We start from the raw sequence: 17,795 nt of genomic DNA on the forward strand, positions 1-17,795 counted from the left end.
AGCCGCAGACTCTGACAGCATTAAAAGCTTTAGTCCCTCCACTGATTGGCTGACTGTCCTGTCACTCATCATTACTGTACTGTCGCTGCAGCACGAGCCTGCCTCCACCAATGAACTAGTGCTTTAACTTTTTACCTGTCATCCTCATTCCTAACCTTTTTCATTCGAGCGTAGAACAATACAGTAGCATACAATGAAAGAGAAAATGGTGCAGTAAGCATTACATAACCAAGATATCCTTAAATATATTGGAAAAAGCTTTTATAAAAGAGTTTGAAAAGATGTGACTTTCTGTCATTATTTCGATAAGAGACTGCTGTCTCTTGTCTTGACAACCAAAGATCAAACTAATTCAGACTGGAAACATAATAAACCCTTAACAGTCTCATCCTTTTTCTTCATGTTGTTATTGTGGACCTCTTAATGGGCTGGAGACATTTCAGACTAAACAGGCTTTGTTTATATTTTCAGTGGTTAAGTTACTTATAAAGAAAACATGCTATTTCCGACTGACCCGGTTTTTTCTTCCACTCCAGGTGGATGCTTAAAAGTTCAGTTATAAAAATCACAAACTTTATTTCCTGTTACTCTATCCATCTAGATGTGTAAGTTTTGATTATACCTTTGAGGAAAATTAATTTGGAAAACTCAAACTGGTTGTAATCTCATCTAAAGAAAATCTACCAACCGTTTTAGTAACTAAAGCTCTAACGCAGATGCAAAAAAAAGCTACAAAAAGAGAGATTTGCATGAAAAAAAAAAAACACTTTATTGCCATCATGTTAAAATATTTTTTCTGTTTAACTTCATCATGTAGTTGTACCGTCTTCTTTGGCAAGAGTTGAATAACACCTGATTATAGAGTTTGCCCATCCTGTTAATCTTAATAAACCAACTCCTTATGTTACCATGACAGCAGCGGATTGAATTAAACATGAATTTGCAATCACTAATGACAATTTTTTTTTTTTATTAAACCAAAACTTGTGCTATGTTTGGATTGAAACCTAAGCTAAACTACATCATACTAATATAGTTGAACTTAATCTATCTGTCCTGGCTTTAGGTGGAGAAATTAATTTGAATGGGAAAATCATTAGGAATACCTCTTATGTTGATGATTCAGTTTTTATATAAACATGACCTCATTGGATAACAAGTCTGTCCTGTACCTTTAATTAACTATTGAGCAGTTTGTAAAATACTATCCCTGAATTCATTTACATATCCACTATTGTCAATTATTATTTCGTAGGTCCTACAGAGCAAAAAGACACAACATTTCTGTGAGTCTGTAGCAATTTATTAGTTCCACTGTGCTTCTTTATCAAAATGCACTTTATCACAAAGAAGCTAATCAACTCTAGGTATGCTGGTTTGAGGCAGGTACAACATTGCAGAAACTAAAAAGAGAGTCACTTTTGCATCGAGTGAGTAAGGTTTACATTCATTTTGGGGAGGGGTTACACTTGTCAAAGTATTGCTTGCTTAAGAACATACGGCAATAGGGCCCTAGGATCATGACTTTAGAGGGTATTTCTCTTTAAAAGAGATTTAGATCCCTAAGTTTCACTTGAGAAGATGAACCACAGTGCATTTTTCCGAGGATGGCCTTTACCTATGTCAGAGAAAGTGTTGTAAGAACAAAGAGTAATTGTCTATTGTTTGTATTTTTAGTGTTGTTCTCTTCCTACTTTCCACCTACATTTGCCTGACAGTGACTTCCTAATAGGAAGTATATTCTCTCTGGAAACTGTACTTGCCTTATTACATGACTGACTTATTTGGTTAATTGTAGGTGACATAAATTGACTTTTCACATGTTGAACAATAGCAAACAGATGTGAAGAAGATAAGACGTTTATTGAAAGATCACATCAAGCCTAAAACTCTGGCATATTGAATTTCTGAAAAAATCCAGTTTAAGGCCCAAAGTACGTGTGTGAACTAGGCCTTTTGCTTAGTTAGTGTGTAGATCATAGGACACATATTTGTATGCAGTGTATATAAGCAAGAAATAAAATCAATTTCAGGAACTGTTTTGAGATCTTAAATGATTAGTTTCCCAATCAACAAAACACCTCAAATAAAAACTCATTCATTATTACAAGCGGTTTTGATTAATATAATAATGGTTTTCTTGACTGGTTACTTTGTGAACCTGAACAATCTGATAAATCAAATTGTTTTAAATATATATTTTATAATTCTGTATATCCATTAAAAAAAAAATAACATGAACAGGTTTTTTTGGTCGCATTTAATGTATTACAGAAATGACTCAATAGTCAAGGAAGTATTTCATTTCTGAGGCCTGTCTGTATGACGCACTGCTTTATTAATTAACTAAGGTAAGGACTTTTTCTAAACATATTAACAGTAATAGTTAAATTCTTCCTGCAAACTTCCATCATTTTTATGGAGGTAAATAAGCCACCTGCCCTTTCCCATTGATCATGTTGCCATAGCACAGCTTTTATGGTTCTGCTCTGGGACATTCCTTCATAGGAGACATGAAAGATGTCCGACATGCATATAAAAAGCACATACACCTTTCTGACCTCACTCCTTATCTCATGTAAATACTCGGGAACATTGCAACATATTTCAATACCTTTTGTTGATTTTCAGCCTGGCATCCGTCATGATTAATTCCAGAGTCTCTTTCCTTGTTGACACAAGTTGGTTTCATATCAGAACTGGAGTTCTGCCATTCTTGCCATTCTTAATATTGTACAAGGTCATTTTATAGACTGAGTTTTATTTTCTCGTGTTGAAGGATTACGGGAAGAGGCAGGTCATTCAGGACCAAATGAAAAAATATATGAACTGTGTAAAAGGTGATCAGATGTTCTAATAGCATTAAAGAAACAATAAGCTAAGGCTGATAGGAATGAGGTCAGTTTTATAGGGCTACCCCTCTCCTCACGCCTCCTCACAAACTGAAGTAGCCCAAAAGACAAAAAAAATGTTGCTTCAAGGTTTTAGCCATGGGCTCTAAGAGGATTTAGTTTACAAAGACCAGTGCCTCTCATAGGAAAATGCTCCCAAAATGTTAAAATGCAAAGATTTGCAATGTAAATATGCTTGGTTGAATGTTTACCTTACAGCCATCTATGTTTAGTACAATATAAAGCTAACTTTGACTATCTGATGATAGACTAAAGCAGGAAACTGAAGTACTGGATGGCAAAAAACGACCTCAGTGTGTACAGCCATTCTAAGGCTTTATCAGATTGTTTCTTAGTAATAAATCTTTAACCAAAAATGCTACTATATGAGCTAACAGTCTCCTCACAGCAACGCTAACTTGATGATGAAGAGAAGTTATGAAACTACACCAAGTTCATTGCCTTTGTTTGACATGTTAGTATGCTAATAGCGAATTACTGCATGGCTAACACTGAGAGTGATAGGAGTACAGTTAATAGCTGTGTTTTTTAACAACTTAAGTATTAGACAAGTTAAATCAACGACCTGGGTTTATAGCCGTTCTAAAAGTTGTTTAAGCTACCAGTGCATAGTAGTATTTCTAGCTAAATTATAGCATCAACAAGCTAATAGCTTTACCATGTTCACAATCTTAGTTTGTGTTAGAATTCTACTCATACTGTTACAATTAAAGTACAGATAAGACTGAAGGGGATTAGCCATTGAACCTAAGTATGATTACTTTTTTTGGGCTATATTACGTTAAGTTGAAAGGGGAAAGGGGGACATACATGTGCATACCAAATTTTCTGGCATTCCATCCAATACAAGATATTTCATTACAAATCACAAATGTGAACCTCAAGGTAGCACCAAAGGTAAAAGCAGGCAGTGAGTGGGATCATCTGTCCTGAGTTTCATTATTGACTATCATTTGAGTCTGGACCAGAGTGGTGAACTATCTGGCTAACGGAAATATTCTGCCTATCCTAAGAGGCTAAGAGGAATGGTGCGGAAAAAAACCACCCATTTGCATTCTTTATTTTATTAATGTATCCAATGACTCATATTACAGCATCATTAAAACTCCCTCCTCTTTTTTTATTGCTGTTGTTGCTCATTCACTCCCTCTGTGTACACAACCAAGTATGTTGCCTCTACCCAGCTTTAAAGATAAGGACTTCATGCAAACCATCATGTGCAACACTCTCTCATCAACTCTGTCAACACACCTGTGACCTCTGGAAGGTATCAGGAGTCAGAGAAACAAACTCACTGTTTCCTAGGGTTACAAGAGGTAACTGTGCTCAGGCCCGGTTAGTCCTGGAGCAGTTTGAGTGCAGGCCAGCGGGTGAACGGGGAGGGGGTGCAATCGTGCTTAAGCACTGTACGGGTTAGGGTAGCTTTGCTAGTGTGAGTGCGCCCTTAGGTGTCTGTTCTGTTGTAGTGTGTTACGCCAAGACATCTCTTTGACATTCAGCTCAGGAAATAATATCGAATGTGTAGCTTTACAGCCTCCATCAGAGCATGATGCTTCCTTCTGGTCACACCCCCAATCATCCAGCTCCAGTTTTTATAACCTGTTTTTTCCATCGTCCAGTCAACACTGAGTAAAGCTCTTATCAGTTTTGACTCATAATGACACAATGGAAGTCCATATCAGAAAAGAACTATGGGAATGTTAAAATGACAACATTACATAGAAAATGCAATCATTAATTAACCGATGAAGAAGGGATTGTCGTTGAATCACAGGTTTAAGGAGTGTACTGAAGTACAAAGTCCAGAAAAGTTGCATATTCTCGTTATAAGACAACATGTTGATGTGATGGGATAGAAAACTTCTCTTTTTTCATTTAAGGAAGTAATTCATTTCCCCACAAAGATGATGAAATGAGACAAGAGCATATCAACAAAGATGAAGGTCATATTTAACTGTGCTGTGAAGGTTGGCTGCAGTCATGACTCATGATGGTTTCTCTGGTTAGAATGGGGTTCATAGGTTTAATGAGATGTATATAGACCACTCAAGGAGGCTTGTTTTTGTATTTCTTAAATGGCATACTAGTACAGGTATATATAACTTATATATTGTTGAATATTATTTTTTATGCATTTTATGTTGCAGTGTTAAAGTATAACATCCTAGTATAAGAACGATTGTACTCTATTTTTCAGCATCAGTTTCATTCTCTTGTGCAATTTATGTTTTTCATCTCAAGGTGAAACAAGAGAAACAGTGAAACTGAAGTTTTATTTTCCTTTAAATCCTTTTGAGTCGACTTGGTGTATAAAAATTAAATGAACATGGTAAGCTAACAGTACATGCTCAGTTTCAATACATAGTGTGTCGATGGAAACACACATGTAACTTTAGTTTGTTTCTCGCAGTTTGTTTTGGAATAGTAGATCATCGTAAAAACACACTTGGGTGTTGGAATAACTAATTTAAACACACCACAAGTTGATGATGCATTCACTCATTCCTTCCAGTGGTTTGCTTACATAACCAGTATGTTTATCACTACAAAGTCCATCTTTAAAGAAATCATTACAAGATAAATGACAGTGGTGTACTGGGGGCTGATGTGGTTAAATTTGAGTAATTATAAACCATGCAATCTATTAAACTTCAATCTTAAATAAGAAAAACTCGGTCTATTTCCTTTAATCCCTAAACGAGCTTTTAATGTTTTAAGTGGGTAGAACAAATATCCCTTAAGCCAACCTTACATTATTAGAAATAAGTTAATAAGTTAGTCTTTAATAATAGATGAAAAATCTGATGATTATCAAGAAACTGTGACAGAAAGGTCAACAACAGTCACATAGAAAGGAGGCATGATTACTACATTATCATGAGAGAAATAGAGGCCTGAACTAAAGAGGCCCTTCCAAGAGCATCATCACCACCCTGTGGTGGAAATAAATACAGCTCCAACAAGCTTTAGTGAACCTCTCATGCTACAAACACTAAGATGCTGATTGAAGTCACTACTGCCCACAAAGCTGATGGATCATAAATGATAAACAGTGTCCCATCAACACCTCTGATAACACCTGCTACTTATTTATATTAACCTCATCATAAAGAGGGTGTCACTAATACACCAGCATGTTTAACCCCATCAGCACTTAATGATGACAATAATAAAACTTGATAACAGTATTTTTTTTTTATTTTCTCCCTAATCAGTTTTAAATTCATTGGACAAGCATAACCTTGTGACTCGTTTCACAAGAACCTGAAAGAACATAAAAATGGAAGATATCATCACTACAAAAATTTGGCGGTGATAAAGACAGGGAAAGGAATATACTAAAATAAAATTTATACATGGGTCAGAATTCAGTAAAGGAAGATGTAGTGTTTCGGTTATTTTTCGTAAACAACAAGCTTCATGAAACAATCTGGCAAATCAGACGTGGATGAGTCAAACTGAAGGAAGTGAATACTGGTTGGCATGACGCAATTACAAAAACCCTTAAGCAACAAACGTCTTAATGGATCATATAAATGTCATGAGCATGAATGTTTAAAAATAGTCCTCCAGGAACATGACATGGTTTTCACATACAACAGCATCTCTGCTACACAAATCCAACCTTCACTCCGTTATATCCCTGGTTCACTGTGATATGAGGTATATATGAGGCAAACTCTTGTTAACGCTCAAACTGTCCAACATGGCAACACATTATTTAAGATATTACAGCATTAAAATTCACTGTGCCATTTTAAATGATTGCTTAAAACAACAGGCCATCGGGGTGTAAAGGGGTTTAAAGTCTCTTTCAGCAGAGTGACATCAAATCCAGCACTCAAGGCCAGCTGTAGCTGTGGAAGACAGCGCAATTATTGTTGTCTTTACAAAAAAAAAAAAATAAGAACATGTATACATTTAAAAACCAGCAAGAAATTACATTTAACATTTAATGACATTTAGTATTTTTGTACCCGTGCGCCCAATTTCTGCCGGGACAAATATTATGCTTGGTACTGCCAGCACATGAGAAAAGATCGAAATGCATACACATTTTTTGGTCAGCCGTCTTTTCGCTCCGACTGCATATGGCTGCAAAAGTAACAGCTTAAGAAAGACTTAATCACTAACACATTTGTCATCAAATTCAATTAGAAAGCAAAGCTGCTAAATTGGTTTACAAGTCAAACTAAAACTAAGGGTTTGAATTACATTTACAATATCCCGATTGAATAAAACTTAAAAAGCCCCAAACCCACCCACCCAATTAACCCTTCCTAAAGATGAGAGAAAATGTTCAAATCCCACTTTTACATATCAACCCCCACCCCCATCCCGTATAAACCCAAACAAAGGGTATCCCCGAACATACACCCAGAATATTTCCGCCCACAAACCCTGTCTGCATATGCCCCAAACAACTCAGTCCACCGCTGATGCTTGAGCTCTGTTGATCTGACAGGGTACTTTACTCTATGTAAGAAAACGGCTCAAAGTGCTAATTGGATTCTTTTAAAGAAATAAGAGGAACTGAGGAAGAGGAGGAGGGCAGGAAAAGGGGAAGGCCATTCTATCGCTGTCCAACAGCTACCTCTATTGGCCAAAGAAAAGCCCGAACATCACTTTTGTTCTCCGAAAATATACCCAGGACAACATGTACCCCCTGAACCAGTCCTCGTTCTTCCTCTCCTTCAACTGATTTAATCTGTTTCTTTACATTAATACATATATATTGTTATAAATATATATATAGATATATATATGGCCCTTATTGAAGAAAACATGAGTTTCACATTGACGCGCAAGTACCATAATCTCTATACAGCCGAGTAGAAAGTGTTTTCAGTGCTCAAGTGAGCTGGCAGCAGTCTGTTTATGTCACACCTATTCAACAAGTAACAAAACATAAGAAAATTGCTCTTTGAAGTCGCAAAACTTCTGAAAACAGAGCTCACGGCACCTCGTAGGCTTTCCACTTTTTCCTGAGTAATACTTTCAACCTTGTAACAGACAACCTTTTTTTGCTATTTCGATTCTGGGCTATTCCCTGCCATCATGGTTTAATCATTGTTATTTCACATGTGTAAAGATGATTGCTCAAACATTTCAGCTCCTTGGAAAAGAAATGTGTCCGGTGCTACTCTACGCTTAAGTAAAAAGTACTTTCAGTTCATGATTAATGACCTAGTGTCCCTAAAATGACAAGAATAAAACAGTACATACATATTAACTTAAAAAAATAACAGATACTTTAGAAAGAAAATTGCCTTTGCAGGAAGCCTTGCAGGCTCGTTGTGTGGAGAGGAGTGGGCACAATAACAGAGCTTCAGAAAATGGAACAGAAAGATGTCACTTAAAAAATAATAATAACAATAATAATAATTATAATAGTAATAAAATAGGAGCGCTAAAAAAAATTAAACAAGAACATCAGCTATAACAACAGAGTGTTCTCCCCCTCTCAGGCTCTCATCTGTAGCTTTGGCTTGTTGCAGTTTTGGAACCTGTACTTACTGGCTCATTGACATCAGATAACAAACTAGTATACCCTGAGAATTCAGACACAGATGTCCGTATCCTGTGATCCACCTCCCCGCCAGAGTCAGTGCCGTAAGACAAGCCGCCTCGGCCAAAGGCCTGGGCAAAGTTTTCTATCTGGTAGGAAGGCTTGGAGGAGTCCAGAGAGGCCAGATCCTGCGAGGGGGCTAAATGGTAGACCACCGTGCCGTTCTTGACAGGCCGGTGGTCTTTCTGGCTGCTCAGGTCTGATGGACTGATCTGATAGGAGGAAGGGGGCGTCGAGGAGTGGTGCTTATCCATCTGGTCGCTGAGCTCCTGAGACGGGGTGAGCTGCTGGTGAGTGGAGGCCTCCAGGCTGCTCAGGTGGAAGCCGTGCTGTGGCGAGGAGCTCGTCAGCATCGCAAAGTGAGACTTTGGCACAGAGGAGGGCAGCGAAGGTGAGCCTGCTGACTGGCCAAACCCACACTCCAGTGGAGACGTAGTGTAGATGTTTTTGTCGACATAAATGGGATTCCCCGAGTGGGAACTTGTGAAAGGTCCTGAGGATGGGGTCCCGGGGCCCAGAGGGAAGCTGGCACTGTGGCTGGTGCGCTCCAAAGCTTGCAGCAAGAAGCGAGAGTATTCGTTCATCATGACGTTCTTGTCTCCAGAAGGGCTGGAGTTGTCAGCATTGTGGCCGATGTCAGGGCCTTCAGTTGAGACGGGGTTTAAATCCACATGGTGGTCACTGATGTCAAAGTGAATATCGTGGTGGGAGCCGTCGGTTTTTTGGGTGTAGTGTTCAAGGAGGCTCTGGAGCACCTCATCTGGGATCCCTGATTTATCCAGACTAAGAGGAGGGTCACTATCAATCCCACCCTGAATGACTGACTGCTGGGAAGACAAGTGTCCCATACTGACTTCGTACTCGCTGCTGGTTCCTCCGACTCCCACTTGCCCGGATGAGTTTGCATTGTTTGCTGCGTGAAGGTAACGTCTTTTCTTGATGAACTGCATGGCGTCGTCATAGTTGCTGCTGGTGGGTCCTCCTTTAGCTCCGTTACCCTGCATTAGACCAAGACTGTCCATGCCCACAGTCTGCTCCAGTGAGCCTGCTTTGGCCTGTCCCATACCTGCTTTGTCTAAACCTTTACGATTTGCCTTCTTGAACGCCATCTTTGGGGATCTGCTGTGATGGCCCTGCTGCATGACGGCTCCTGGCTCGGTAGAGGAAGACACCGTTTGGTTCTCCAGAGAGAATTCGTGGATGCTGTAGCCTCCAGACACCACCCCTTGAATGTGCGGTACCCTCAGCCCTCCTCCATCCCCCTGCTGCTTCTTCTTCTTGCGCTCCCCTCCCTCTCCAGAGTTTTTGGACTTTCCCCTCTTCCTCCCAGTATTCCCGGCATTTCCCTGAGTGATTCCATAGCTGCCATGTCCCATGTCTACACAACCCATGTCCATCATGGCGGGATCCAGCCCCTGCTTTATTGCTTCTCCACAGGTTCGCTTGTGCTTAAGCAGTCGGTCTGTCCTTGAAAAATACTGAGGGGAACAAAGAAACAAAAACATTGTATTTAAAGCAAATAATAAAAAACTTCTACATACAGAAATAAGTTCATCATTAAAGGGCCCTCTGCAGGAAACTATGTAGCTCACTGACCTGTTGGCAGGTCTCACATCTGTACGGCTTTTCTCCACTGTGCGTCCTCTTGTGCCTCTCCATGTGATACTTCTGAATGAAGCGCATGTTACACTGGTCACAGCTGAATGGCTTCTCTCCTGATATACGGAAACAAAGTACAGTTTAGGTGAAGTTGTCACTACAAGGTTAAACCAGGTGGTTCTTCACTATTCACTCACCACTGTGGATTTTTTCGTGGCGCTGGAGAAGATACTTCTGAATGAAACTCATGTTGCACTGACTGCATCTGAAGGGTCTTTCACCTGAAATCAATACACAAAGATGAATATGGTTAATCTGATGAAGCGCCTGAATGGTTGTTATCTTTATGTGATGTCTTGGCCTTATTTGTGAATTTAAAAATAAAGAACGGAACACTTTTCCTCCTCAGCAGTACGTGTTGCTTGGCTATAGAGTTCATAGATTGATTCACATGTGTTCATCATATTGAAATGGATTTAACCTTTGAATGATTCAACAGGGATGTGATCGGCATCAGGCATTTTTCTAATTGTGTTTGAGTTGTGGACCTCGTGACACCAAGGCTGGTTACAGCCTTCGTTAAAAAACACGAAGCGCTGATTGAAAACAGAGCATAGCTTTATAACACGCTATTTGCTCGTGGCTAACGGCCATCGTACTTTGAAGCATACCAGCACATAAACACAAACAGCTAACATGGCACACTGTTGACCATTTTAAAACAGGACGAATTCAAGCTCAACACAAACATTAGCCTGGATTCTTGGAAAAGGAAGTATCATGACATAATCTGTAGATTTCATGAAATTCTCCTTCCTTCACTGAACAGCTAATTAGCTCTCTATGTTGGAAAATCCGCAATCCTGGATAAATCGGGAAGAATCACATCCCTGATTTTATTTTTATAAAAGGCTAAAATCTTTCAGTTTTGAGACAAAAGCAATTATCATTTATCTAACAACTATGAATCATACAACAAATGTGAAGGGTGAGATTCAAAAACAAAAATAAAAGTGATAGTTCAAGAAGGAAATCAGTCCTACTGGAACTAGGCAAATATTTCATATGAATTTCAAAACAATCAAATGTACATAATATTTTTACTAGGGACAAAAGTTGAAAATTAGCTAAAGCTATAAACTCTCTGTGCAGCACATCCGTTCCATTCTTTGTACTAGACGTGTGTTAAATTGCAGTCTTCGTTATCTGTGGTGGATCTGTAAATAAGGAGAGTCTACTTGGTGTCTCTTTTTCAGACTGACACGTTAACAATTCAGTTCAAATGTTTTGTGTTCTAAACACTTGATTACTTTCCTTCCAAATGCCTTGATTAGTTTTGAGAAATATACTGTGCCATTATTCAGTTATAAAACAGCTGTCATATACTCACCTCATGTATCGCCTGCATTTCTCTCATGCTTAAACTATATTTCAATTCCTTTCTTTCATCACCAGAGATGTGAATTATTCCCTTTTCCACATATTTCTGAGTTTCATAGTACTTACAGAATTAGCTGAAGATGTCGTTATATTAAAATGTTCCAAGAGTTTTTCGCAACACTTTTACATTTTATTGTATTCAGGTGGAATAACTATGATCGTCATCATTTTCTCTTTGTGCTGATTGTGTTAGTATTACAAAAATACACCAGGGGAAAATATGCACACTACAATACCTGTGTGTATGAGGACGTGTCTGCGAAGGTGATATGAGCTTCTAAAAGATGCAGCGCAGTGCTCACAGATGTGGGGCTTGGTTCCCGGGGACATGCTGCCTCCATCAGCATCCAGCATCATTGATTGCTGTAGAACAATAAAATTGTTTTAGTTTATTTTTTTCAAGTATGAAAACTAACATAACAACACGCATGTCTCTTACAGATCTCAAAATACTATGTCTAATTACTATACCATTTCTTTCCATTGTAGCTAAATCTCCTTGCCTTCATGTTTTTTAAAAATATATTTTGGGGAATTTTTGCCCCAGACAGAAAGGGATGACATGCAGCAAAAGGCCAGAGATGGATTTGAACCAACAGCCACTACAATGAAGACTATAGACTCTGTACATTAGGCATGACATAACCGCTAGGCGCCATGCTTGCTTTCTGCTTATATAGGAAACATCAAATATCTTGTTTGTATTCAATAAATGCTGCTTATGTTCCTGGATGAGTTTTTTTGTTCAGGAAATATAATATGCCTAAATTCAGAAATACATAAATATGACAAACCTTCGCCTCGCTTCTTTTCTTTCTGGGTTTACCCTCCTGCCCATCACCATTTGACCTTCGACCTTTTCTCCCAGTGGGCTCCTTTACTAACTGACTCGGCAGCTGTGAGGACGACAAAGGGAGACGGAGCAGGCCGTGAGAGCGAGCCATGACAAGGAAATCACTTGACTGAAGGTAAGAGGTCTTGCATCTAAAAACTACACAGAAGCATGTCCATGTATTCTACTCAAGCAAACAAAACTAACCACTCTGATGCTGTCTAATGATGGTCTCTAGAAAACTCATTGTGCAAAATGTGGTTCAAGTACTAGAGATAACAATGCCTTAAATTTACAGCCCTACTTTGCATAAGCAGCCTGTCATTCTCTGGGCGGGGATTTCATTTTTTATTTCTCCCAAAGAAACAGACAAACTGAACACCCACATACACTCCAAGTTCATCACTTAAAATGTTAAAGTATTCTCTAAACTTCATTATGAACAACCTCTCCAGGGTAATACTTCGGGAAAGAAGATAGCGTAGCCTAGTTTCTGCTGCTTCTTTACTGGTCATCATGCTAAACCTTAGTACCATATGGAGTCTAACAGAGAGACCGTGTTTGCACCTGCTGTTCCAGAATCCTGCCAAATTTAGATGGTTTCAAAGGACAAAGTCAATATTAAATAATTGGTCGAAAGCACAAGATTTGACTTGATTGGATAACAAAAATAATTTTAAAAAATAATCATACAATCGCAAAAAAAGTTGCATCGTCAAAAAAGAGAAAAATATTCATGAGAGCCTGAACTGGAAAAACAAAAATATATGTTTTTTTTTTTTTTTAAGTTTTTATGATAAAATAAAATTGGCTTTGAGTAGACAATGTAAAACAATCTGGCACAGTGAAGACAATAATTCATTCTGAAGCCCTGATGACCTTGGATGCCTGGCTATTGTTAGAAGAGTGTGGTAGTGTGTATTTCTATTTGAATGAGCACAAAAGACGTCTGAAATGAAAAAAGACAGCTGTGTCCTTGTGACGTTTTCATTCACACTGAGGCAGGATGACATCACTGTTATACCCAAAGAGAAAAACAGAGGGAAGGATGAGGGGGAGGGAATGAGGGGGGGGAACGAGGGGGGGGGGGGGGCTTTTTTTATATTTTGCATCCCAAGCCGTCAGTGGATTTATGTCACCATAAATACACAAGCTCCTCCCTTGCACCCGTCCTCTCCAAGGCTCCTCCCTCTCCCTTTTGAATAATAAGCTGCTTAACAACATGGGAGGGCTGCTGCTTCTGCCAAATAAATCATACAAGATTAAATAGTTCTACATTTATTAAACCTACTTTGGCTAGATGTTTTTCTCATCTTATTCTTTACGTGAACAAATACATAAAGTGTAGCTGATTAAAAAATACAAGATAAAGGAGAAACCTTTAAACACCTTAACCTACTCATAACGTGATGTGTTGTAAATCCATAAACTTGGATGGAAACACAACTTCTTCCACTCTCGCAGTGCTGCGTTGCATTTATAGATATGTTGAGTGTGCAGTTATCTGTGCCTCATATAAATGAGCTAAATCAGGACGTGCTGCGGGCCGGGGAGAGCGAGTACATGAGGCAGCAGAACGCTGACTCTCATAAGAACGTTACAGAGGATATCTGGTCATATTTTATCAGAGTTAAATTATATTGATTTTTCACATTTACCCATTTAAGTGTCGGTTGTAAGATCTGTTAGAGGGCATAAAATATGAACTTTAAAGTTGATATTTCTCTAATTTGTCACATTTGTGTCACCGCTAACAACTATGTGTCGTAAATCAAGCCTGAAAGGCCAGAAAGACAATCGAAATAACTCAACTAGAGTTAGAATGTTATTTTTAAAGAAAACTAATTGGAATACCGGCGCACGTTATGATACATGATCGTTAATATTTATACATTGATGTGTTTGCGAGAACAGAGGCAGATACCCCTGAAAAATGCTTGATAAGCAGTAAATTAAATCACAAAGCAATTGATTTTTTTCTACAATGACCAAATAGTGTATTGGCCAATAAAATGGAAGACCATGGTTGAAAATGTCTTTGCTTCGTTTAAACAAACAGTAAGCAGCAGCAAATCCTCACATTGGATACATCGCAACCAGCACATCTAGTGTTTCTGAACGGCAATGAACTGCAACAACTTATTAATTGTACAATTAAGTTGGCGATTATTCTCCATACCAACGTTATAAAAAACAATCAGTGCTTATTTAGCTGCCTCCAGGATGTAATTTACCATCAGTTGAACTTACGTTGCCCATGTTGAGGTCATGCGCCAGAAGGCTCTGGTTGTTACTGACTGTCACCTCCAGTAGTTCTGTGCTCTTCCCGAGGCCTCCAGGGTACACAGGCAGGCGGTAATCATGCTCTGACAGCTTCTCCTGCTTGATGCCCAGGGTGTGAACATAGTCTCCCACCCCTACACATCCCATGCGGCCACCATGGGTGCCCGTGCTGCAGTCAGGTGAGTCACGCTCCTTCTTCAGGATCATTTCATGAGGCGGAAGGTCCTGCATGACAGAGTGGGCAGCCAGCCGGGTGAAGCTGGTCACCGGGGGGAGATGGCTGAACATAATCATGCCTGGGCCGAAATTGGAGTCCATGCTCCCGTTGGAGTGCAGGAATTCATTGCCTAGTTTGTCCTGAATGATGCTCATGGTGGATGCCAGTAGACTTGAAGACTACAGGATGGCAATCAGTGACATTCTGTGAGGAGAGACAGCATCATTCTCGTTTAAAACTTTTGCAAATCAATGTAGCAAGCAATAACTCTGATCATTTAACACTGATAACATGTTATAGAGGCATCAATTAAAGCAAACAGAAAACAATTATGTAGCCATCTCAGTCTTTGGAATCAGTGTCACGGCCTCTGATCTCACAACTGGGCGCTTAGTCGGATTAAAACTGGCGATTTGTGGGTCAACAAAGGGCCTGCAGTCTGGCACAATGACAAGCAGAAACAAGCGAAAAACCCTGAAACAACAATGTACAAAAATACCCTCTGGTTGATTACAATGAGTATGTTTAGTATTTTACAGGGGGCAAAAAGGTCAATGTGGCTTGCAACACCAGACACAACATGAGACGAGGAATGAGAGGATTGAAGTTGTGTGTTAATCTGTTTGATGGGCCTGTCTGACCCAGTCATCCTATTTGCATGAGCTTATCTGCCAATGAGAGTGCACACAGACTGCATTAGGAGGACTGTTGGTGTAATTATGTGGCTTCTACATAAACAGATCAAGTGCATGTTTTGTAATAGCTCTAATATTTAATGCAGATATTTCATAGACACGCAGTGTTTGCATAGTGTGTTACTCACATTGGAGCACATAGCTAAATACACCAACAAAAAAAAAATCAAATGTCGCAGGGTAATCTCACATTTTTAATTTAAGTTACATTCAAATTGCATTAAAGATCTTACTATACTGCTCTTCAATGTTTGGCCAAAGAACAAACGACCCATCCGGCGAATGAATGCAGCCAAATGCCTTCAGCTCTGACGATGCTATGGGCGACAATAACCTACTCTGCTCACACAAAGCAAACTTTTTCCTTTCTTTTTTTTACTAAATAAATGAAAGAACATCTTCGGCCTCTCGGTGTAACTTCAGCTCGCTCGGATGTGTTAAAGACGATAAACAATTGCGTGTAGAGTTTGACCCCGTGGCAATGCGCAGACATACAACAAAAAAAAAACTAACAAGCTTGTTAGCAACGCAATTAGCTACGAAGCTAACCATTTGGCTACCCACTCTTGCGAGGCCCTTCTTTGTGATGCAGGATCAGGCAATAATTAATATGGCCAGCGCAATAACAGCAAGAAGATCCGCCGCTGATTAACAACACAACCGCGCACATTTATCCCCACACGAAACCCAGCGAGAATGTGTGTGTGTGTGTGTTTGGTGGGGGGGGGGGTCGTTTCTTTACGATCATGCCATTAAAGTTAACATCTCACTGAAGTTAGTTGATATAAGGACGATTGAATTAAGAGCTGCATGTCGTTGAACACAAGCGAAACGCTACACAAGGCGCATGCAGAAACGATCCAAGGACGAACCGTGGTTTGAGCTCGACAAATAAAAGACAAAACGTGATTATCTTACGTCGTGGGTTCTTATTCCTGACTGTGTTCTTCGGGGTTGTTTGAGTCGTATTCCTGGCCCGGTTGAACCTACTGTAAGTGATGGAGCGACAACACAAGCGTGACCCCCCCCCACCATCACCCCTCCATAACAAAACGGCCCGCACAACTCCAGCGAACAATGATGCTCGTCCGACTAGCCGAGAGAGCTAGCTGACTTAGCTCGCTAACTAGCGGTAAAGTAACGTGAGAGTGCTGCGCTTTGTTGTCTGTCCCGGACGACGAGCTTGGACGACTGTCGACGCCGGTTACGCCTGAAAAAAGTTGGTTTAAATAAATTCCCCTTACCGGTGCAGGACCATGACCTGCCGTTTTGGCCCGTGAAGTTCACCCTCAGCCGTCCAGTTTCAACATCTAAAGCCAAAACATTGTTCTCCCGCAGCTGCTGTGTTCTTCCATCTTGCCTCGGCGCAGGGGATTCTGGGTCCCGCAGGCAGACGCGTCCAGCGAAGAGACTCCACAATGAAAACCAAACTTACGTTTTTTACGTTTTTTTCTCATTACAGCGTCATTTTAATACTTCTTAAATTATAATTTACTCCAACGTTATTTCTTTTATTTTGATTCAATTTAAAAAATATTTAAGTCCCCCCCTAAAAAAAAAAAAAAAAAAATCTCTCTCTCTCTCTCTCTCTCTCTTATTATTAAATTGGTGTGTAATGTGAGAGAAAAAAAGTAATTCAAATATTGGTAGAACTTACTTTCTTTGTTGGAAGGAAGTACAAAGGCTATACAAGAGTATTGGAATGGAAACTGCATAAATAATTAGTAGGCTATGCAAAAAAAAGAAGTAATAAACCCAAATCTAAATAATGCAACGTAAATTCATTTTCATTAAAATAATGCCTGCAAAATGTTATTAGGCTGAGTATGTGAAGGTAAATCAACAAAATGTCTTCATCTATGTAAAAGTAGCCTGTCTTTACTTCATATTAGGGTTGTCGTACATCATAATTTTAACACACAAAATAGTGCAAAATGCACCTAAATGAGAAGCATATATAAAATAAAATGGAAAACAATAATAATTTCCAAATTGTAGCTTTAGTACAGTTGTTAAGCATAGTTTACTGTAGGGATCATTTCTAGTGTACAATGTTTATTCGTTGAATGATTGATACGTACTGATACAAACATCAACTAAAGATTGTTCTGTCACGGCCAGGTTTTGGTTTAAGTTTAGCCTTGTAATATTTTTCAAGCTCAAATGTCAGTGCAGTTGTTTCTTCACTTTTAAATTGATTTTCATCTCAGGCATAAATGAAAAGAGAGAGGGGGAAAACCGACTAAAA

At 39.3% G+C, this 17,795-nt stretch overlaps 1 protein-coding gene across 2 annotated transcripts; it reads right to left on the minus strand.

The window, feature by feature from the left end:
- Positions 1-6,092: 6,092 nt before the first annotated feature.
- Positions 6,093-16,949, minus strand: znf281a (zinc finger protein 281a). Of its 2 annotated transcripts, none has more exons than XM_020632561.3 (7): positions 16,792-16,949; positions 14,603-15,056; positions 12,315-12,416; positions 11,757-11,883; positions 10,278-10,361; positions 10,078-10,196; positions 6,093-9,959 (listed from the first exon to the last, which is right to left on the minus strand). In XM_020632561.3, the coding sequence occupies exons 2-7, from the start codon at positions 15,005-15,007 to the stop codon at positions 8,385-8,387; spliced, it is 2,412 nt and encodes an 803-aa protein (XP_020488217.1). In that variant the 5' UTR covers positions 15,008-15,056; positions 16,792-16,949; the 3' UTR covers positions 6,093-8,384. The 2 variants fall into 2 exon arrangements, with proteins under 2 accessions (XP_020488217.1, XP_065820918.1); XM_065964846.1 differs by lacking the exon at positions 16,792-16,949 and adding an exon at positions 16,466-16,568.
- Between the last annotated feature and the right edge of the window lie 846 nt (positions 16,950-17,795).

Source organism: Labrus bergylta, chromosome 16, assembly GCF_963930695.1.
Source record: "Labrus bergylta chromosome 16, fLabBer1.1, whole genome shotgun sequence".
NCBI lineage: Eukaryota > Metazoa > Chordata > Actinopteri > Labriformes > Labridae > Labrus > Labrus bergylta.

What these genes read in the sequence shown, in the direction of transcription:
- znf281a (XM_020632561.3), bottom strand. Translation starts at nt 15,007, where the DNA reads ATGAGCATCATTCAGGACAAACTAGGCAATGAATTCCTGCACTCCAAC. An exon ending in CCACGAAAAAATCCACAGTG is followed by an intron (nt 10,197 to 10,277) that starts GTGAGTGAATAG and finishes TCCGTATATCAG; the next exon opens with GAGAGAAGCCATTCAGCTGT. An exon ending in GATGTGAGACCTGCCAACAG is followed by an intron (nt 9,960 to 10,077) that starts GTCAGTGAGCTA and finishes TGTTCCCCTCAG; the next exon opens with TATTTTTCAAGGACAGACCG.